Source organism: Clarias gariepinus, chromosome 23, assembly GCF_024256425.1.
Source record: "Clarias gariepinus isolate MV-2021 ecotype Netherlands chromosome 23, CGAR_prim_01v2, whole genome shotgun sequence".
Lineage (NCBI taxonomy): Eukaryota > Metazoa > Chordata > Actinopteri > Siluriformes > Clariidae > Clarias > Clarias gariepinus.
In genome coordinates this window covers 5460367-5467082 of record NC_071122.1, presented here as the reverse complement: position 1 = coordinate 5467082, position 6716 = coordinate 5460367, and the positions used below count along the sequence as shown (strand labels likewise).

The 6716-nt window shown below is 38.5% G+C and overlaps 1 protein-coding gene across 2 annotated transcripts; it reads right to left on the bottom strand.

The window, feature by feature from the left end:
* Positions 1-1904: 1904 nt before the first annotated feature.
* Positions 1905-6485, bottom strand: fbxo2 (F-box protein 2). 2 transcript variants are annotated; one of them, XM_053484367.1, is made up of 6 exons: positions 6386-6485; positions 4071-4130; positions 3848-3974; positions 3657-3749; positions 3390-3528; positions 1905-2537 (listed from the first exon to the last, which is right to left on the bottom strand). In XM_053484367.1, exons 2-6 carry the CDS (start codon positions 4105-4107, stop codon positions 2403-2405), a joined length of 531 nt encoding a protein of 176 aa, XP_053340342.1. In that variant the 5' UTR covers positions 4108-4130; positions 6386-6485; the 3' UTR covers positions 1905-2402. The 2 variants fall into 2 exon arrangements, with proteins under 2 accessions (XP_053340342.1, XP_053340343.1); XM_053484368.1 differs by lacking the exon at positions 6386-6485 and adding an exon at positions 5564-5582.
* Positions 6486-6716: the final 231 nt, after the last annotated feature.

Below are 6716 nucleotides of genomic sequence, written 5' to 3'. Positions count from 1 at the left end.
TTCTCAAAACGTTATAAAATTAAGTAGAGCTAAATCTCCTTATAAAATATCGCTGATTACAAACGCGGGAATGAATGGCAAATTGTCGATATTTCGCGGTAGGTTATATAAACTGCATATATGGAATAAAACCTAAGATAGTTACATATACACACTGAATGACGCATAGCTAGTATGCGCGATCCCTTGCGCCATCTGCTGAGATAAATGAGAATCGCAGGTTGGAAAAGGCAGGAAACAGCCAGTAGGGATAACTGCAGGCTGGAGCAATAGGCTCCAAAGAAAGATTGGGGGCGTGTTCAAAGGTTTCTCATTGGTAAAAGGAGCTTCTGCATTCGCCAATCAGTGGTAATCCTATTTATATGTAAGTACCTTTAGTTTAGCGTGGAAAAACATGGCGGGAGTAAGGCCTGGTGTGGTTAGTCAATATAAATCTTTTTTTTTTCTTTATTTTCATCTATTTATTGTTCCTTTAATTGTTGTCGACAGACACATATTACTGTGGCATCAGACGGAAAGGAGTGTTCACAGCATTTTATTCTGACAGAGAGGATTCTGGCGGATTCTGTTCTATGGACTACTACTACAGCATGAATGAATGAGCAGATTGGGTGTACGGGTAGTGTGGAGGGGTTATTATTTTTTTTTAACTTGTGAAGACAAGCTCTTAAACAGAGCAGCTCTGCCTCCACATTTGATACTAAATAAATGTTTTATAAGCTAAAATGTGTCTGTTTACTAAATTACTGCCACTTCAAAGGTTACTAAACTGTACTCCTCCTCCTCCTTATTGTGGTGTTTTATGAACCATATTTGTCCTTATCAGTCATGTGTTTTTAGTTTTCATGCACTTTTAGTAAAACTACAGAAAAACAACTGTCAGTTCAAAACGTTAAATGACTCTGAATTCTAAATGACTAATTCTGTAACTTTTTTTGGTCTTGTTTAACCAATACAAAGTTAATAGTATTCCAAAAATAAACAGCTTGTGGTACTATATTCTTTTAAATAATCATAATTTGATTTTGATTATGGGTTTAATACGATTAAGGCTAGAAGAAATACAGCTCTAGCTATTGGGCATGCGCAAATTAATCTAATGTTATTTTTCTCTCACTGTACAACAATAAAAAATTTTGTATTAAAGAAAGGATTATGTTTAGACGTGAAAAACGATCCAATAGGTATAACAATTCTATATATTCCTCCTATCCACGACCATGACTCAAACGCGCGAGGATGGTGTCAGTAACCCGTGGCAACGCAGTAGAATGTTTAGAACGAAATATTTGTAATATCAAATTTTAATATAGAGGATTATGTTGGCTGCATTACTTAAACGCATTAGAAAGAAGAATAGCGTTTAATATTAGCCTTTGTGTAAAACAGGCAACTTGCACAACCAATTATAAAGACCTTTCCACACGCCCCAACCTTTCGACACGCCCATTACTACGATCTGCAGCTACCCCTGTCAAGGAAACGGCATGCCTCCAAGCAGCTGTCAGCAATTTCACGTATATAAGAGCAAAATAGCTTTATACTGCTGCAATTTTGAAAATGTAAGCATGCAGGATGATTAAGCTCACAGATCTAGGAAAAGCCATGAACAGAGAGTCCTGGAATTTGATCGAATGTGAAGTATTTTTTTTTTTCCCATTGCGGTCAAATGACCGGTACTCTGCGCTTTAGTGTAAAAACGGATTTGTGGTTAGGTAAACGGTTACGACCATCTTTAACACAATTTAGTTTTAAACTAATGGCTGACATCCTAAATGGTAATGGTGGTGGGGGTGGGTGGTTGTTTGCCCTTTTTTAAATTAGATCAGCTGCCCCATACAAAGTCTGTGCACATGAAAACAGCTATACGATCATAAGGACAAAGAAAGGATGCAGCCATGAAATCATTTTTTTGGTTTGTTTTATTATTATTGTTATTAGTGGCTATAAGAGTCAAGGTAGCTGTTAGAAGACACATGTACATGAGCAGCAGTAATAAGAATAAAGCATCTATCCTTTTCTACAATTTACAATGCATATATACTTCAGGTTTAGACAAGGATCAACGCAGGAAAGAACCCCACATAAAAGCCTGATCCTGTGTGTTTATCCAGAATGCTTAAAGTGCCTTAAGTGACTATAATAGATTTGTTGCAAAATAAAATCTTGATCAGCAGTTCTCAAACTTTGTGCACCCAGGCAAAACTTGAAGCTACAGGAGCTCAAAAACACAGTCTGATAATGATCACGATTTCAGTAAGCTTGTTAAATGGAAATGTTGTCATTTATGAGACAGGTTATGGAAAAGTCTGATGTAAACAGCTTTGAGAACTGTTTTTCTAGAGCAGGGTTAGGCTAATATCAGATCTGTATGATTTTCCATGTGTCTCAGGTATTATCTTTTAAAGGTCTATAGTGACGGCGCTCCCAGTCACTCTTACGCCAAACCAGCCGTTCCAGTATTTAGTGTCGTTTCCACCATGCTCGAAAGAGATGAAGCGCAAACCTGGGCCATAATCAGTAAATATCTTGGTCATCTGTGAAGAGAAAACTCACAAATTGTTTTATATATTCAATAAAAAACATGAACTGAGTGATAATTTCATATGAAATTCACATATAAGAGATAAAACACTGTAAATGACATTGTATTATTATCTATTATACTGTAGCTCCATTTGATGTTGTCAGTTAGAAGCTAATGAAAGTTACAGCTTTCCTATTAACTGTTTTAAAGCATTGACACTGGGGATTCCATAAATGTTAAAAACCCCTTACTTTCCCTACTAACAGTACACAAAAAAAACAACTTCCCCAACTTTATTTTAATTCATTACTATAGAAACACTAAAATGTTAGAGCAAATGCTTTTATACTATATAACCCTGTTTTCTATTTTCTACCTTAATTTAAAATCGCCAGCATCTGGAAATATTCCCGCCTTAGGCTTTCATTATGATGTACACTGGGATGTCCAGTTCATACTGTATGTCACAATAATTCCTCATAATTCTAGAACCACACTTTAACACTCTTCATGGAAATGCCTGTTTCATCAGGGAAGAACAAAAACTCTATACAGTATATGTAATAATTTGGTCTCTCAGTACATTCAGGTAATCACTTATTGCCACATACAGTAACACTGCTTTGCCTAGACCTGAGCAACTGAAGCAACCCCAGATCATAGCATTGCCTCCAGAGACTTGTACAGTGGTCACTATGCATGATGGGTGCATCGCTTTGTGTGCTTCCCTTCTAACCTCGACGCTCCCATCGCTCTGGAATAGGCTCAGTCTAGATTCATCACATCAAATGAGCTTTCTCATCGCTCCAAAGTACAATCTTTATGATAAGATAAGTCTGGTAAGTGATTTAGGATCTCGTACCTGTCTCCAAGAGCAGTCATCACTGTCTGGGTCGAGAATCACCATGTCAGGCTTGTATTCCTGCAGCACCTCTTCTTTCTCATTCAAGAGTGACACAGACAACTGGTACATACAACCACAATCTGTTCGGCTACAAAACCTAAACACACAGAAAAAAAAAACATAGTGTAAGACTCTTTTAACCTTATAACACTCAAATAAATATATAAGCTGTAGTGAAAGGGTAAAGCCTTTGCGGTTAAAAAAGGGACATGCTAGTCATGTTACCAGTCCTCAATTGTGACAGCGGGCTGACTGTCCAAGTCACCAGGATCGTAGCCTTCTGCCACCAGATCAATCACCTGTTTCTTAAGACACAGTCTGAAACAATGAACATTAGCGAGTGTTAAAACACACACTCACACATCTTATGCATCTTTTAGATGTTATGTAGCCATGTTTATAGAACTGTCGCTCACTCAAAGGAGGTGGTGAAGTATTTGGTTACAGCATTATTGATGAAGTCATGTCCACAGTCTCCGGGCATGTCTTCCACGTGCCACTCATTTCCACCGTTCTCCGTCAACTCCCAGAATTTAAACCCCTCTGCCACCAAGAGACCATGCACAGGCCATTTATAAATGTGAAATATGTGAAAAAGACAATATAAAAGACAGCAGGGATATTGATTTACAGTCTTACCATCTCCATTTGGATTTCTGAGAATATTTCTTGCCATTTTGGTTGTTAATTAGCAAGTTCCTAGGGACAAGAAAAATTGAAAAAGGACAGAATAACAGTAAAATATAAAGCACTATAATAAAGCAGTACATGCGTCATGTGTGCACAAAAACGTGGGAGACAGAAAGGCAGAACTTAAATAAACTGGAAATACAGAAAATAGGGCACTGGTGGCTCAGTCGCCTGCCATGTGGAAGGCCAGGGTTCGATTCCCAGCCAATGCCCAAACCCCAGCTGCTGGAAGCTGTGCCGGTCCCAAGCCCGGATAAAATGGGAGGGATAAAAAGGGCATCCGACGTAAAAGTTTTTATGTACTCTATTTGTTTTTATTGTTCCTTTGTTCATTTTTTTATTTTTCTTCATTCTTCCTTCATTCCTACCTGCCAGCCAAAAAACCAATCCACCCTTAACTGAACAGCTCTCTTGGTAAATGCGTGCATAAATTAAAGTCTTTATTTTACAGTCAGACTGTATCACTTCTCCGTGTTCCATATTGTTTTTTTCTCGGCTTCATAATGTCAAAAGACAAGAAAGGCCTGGCACTGCCAGTGTCTTGCAAATGTTCTGTCCAATTACACGGAACAAGCCTCCTCTTTCTCCCACTCTCTGTGACTCCAGCCTGCATAGATTACATACTTTAGTCAGCACAGAGAACCGACTGATACTGAGCTCTTTTTAGGTGTAGTTCATAATTAATGTTTATAGAATCCACCACGTCCATTATGCATTTGTAAATCCCTTTTGGACATGCAGGAACATAAAATTTCTGGTGAATAACGGTGTAAAAGCGATTGACAATATCAGAAGACTCTTAGTGGCAGTTAAACATTCAAAGGGTGAAAATGTGCGTGCGTCCTTGAATGAGAATCCCTCGGTGGCTCGAAGCCCCCTGCAGTCGTTCCCATGAGCATTCAGAGAGTGGAACGTCTGATCTTTGAAAATCGGTAGATAACTTGTCTCCAACTTGCGGAAGAGACGAATCTGTCTGTGGGATCTGTACACACAATCATTCACCTACACCACTTGGAAATTACAGTTATTCCGCTGGGAGTTATTCTATGCACCTGTCTGACACATCCTGGTGCCGAACTGGACTCCATGTTAACTTAGACATCTTCTGTTATATTGAACTTTCAGCTGCCTAACACACAGTATATCTACAAACAATTCCTGCTATATTTTATCTCCCAGATGAGGATGGGTTCCCTGTTGAGTCTGGTTTTTCTCAAGCTTTCTACCTATTGCCATCTCAGGGAGTTTTTCCTTGCCACTGTCACCGTCGTCCTTGACTTGTTCATCAAAGGACAATCTGAGCATTATTATTTATACACATTTTCTCATATCTCATAAACATTTCTATACATTTCTTTTGATTTTGTGAAGCTGCTTTAAGACAATGACTATTGTTAAAAGCGCTATATAAATAAAACTTAATTGAATTATTGCCATATTACCCATACAGTCCTGACAGCACTCAAAGCCATTTCCACATGTTTGGGCCATTACAGTAGTTCCTGGAAGGGCCAGCATTTGTGTAATTAGTGAAACACTGGGATAAGTGCATTAAAGTAGCATCGAATTATATAGAGAAATATATATCTGTTATTCTGTAAAACCAAAAGTGTAGGTTTGACTGGAACACCCCTCCATAGTTGAAGTGACTTAAATATTAAAACACTTCTGGGGTTTAATTTCCAGGAAGCAGAAGAAATTTCTGGTGTCTCTGGTGTGCATATGTAACCATTACACACAAACATTATGATTCTGAGCATGTAACATACAGGAAGTATCTGGTTTCATACTTTTGTAAAATGAGTACATTTGTTTTAAAATAGATATAGCTTCAAATGTTATATATTAAAACAACTCTTTCTCATCAGAACTAACTCCTCACTAGTTCTCACTGGTGCAAATGTTAGGAGACGTGACAACTACCAGCAACTTTTATGATCTTTCAATTTCTACTTTGACCTAGCATAAAGCAGCATCACAGGTAAAGGTCCTAAAACTCGATGTGAAAAACGGAAGAAAGGTTACGAAGTACAGTGACATTTTAGTAGGGATTATTGTTCATGGAGGATAGAGCGCTTATGCGTATTTTTTCCTCCATGAGGGCTACAGATGAGTAGTCAGCCCTGCTAACACTACCTACATCCTGCATGGTAATATAAAACCTAGAGATCAGCATAAACACGAGCAGGACTATGGCAGGATAATACATAAATGCAGAACACATGCATTGCAAAAACAGACAGGGATTCAAAGGTAAAACTTACACACAGGAGGTGAAGAACCTTCTCACACACTGACTCAGCAACTGCCCTACGCCTATGGGTATGAGATCTCACACACACCAGGGCACAACAGTGCAGTGTCACATGATCTGTTTCTCCTCCCTGCAGCCCTCCCTCCTCTTCTCTCCACACATATCACATAGTTCCTGCCTCAGCATTTGTGGTGTTCATTAAACAGTGGGAGGACCTACAGTGGAAAAAGCTGAAGCAAGGAAAAAAGGAAATCAATAGCTAAAATTGACTTCCATTGTGCTTCCCCAGTGTATCTAACAGTAGCCATGAACCACAGCATTTACCAATTATTACATGTTTA

Excerpts from the sequence above, each read along its gene's own strand:
- fbxo2 (XM_053484367.1), bottom strand. The coding sequence starts at position 4,107 with ATGGCAAGAAATATTCTCAGAAATCCAAATGGAGATG. Across the intron at positions 3,750-3,847 it reads TACTTCACCACCTCCTTTGA|ACTGTGTCTTAAGAAACAGG; the intron begins GTGAGCGACAGT and ends TCATTGTTTCAG. Across the intron at positions 2,538-3,389 it reads ATGACTGCTCTTGGAGACAG|ATGACCAAGATATTTACTGA; the intron begins GTACGAGATCCT and ends TTCTCTTCACAG.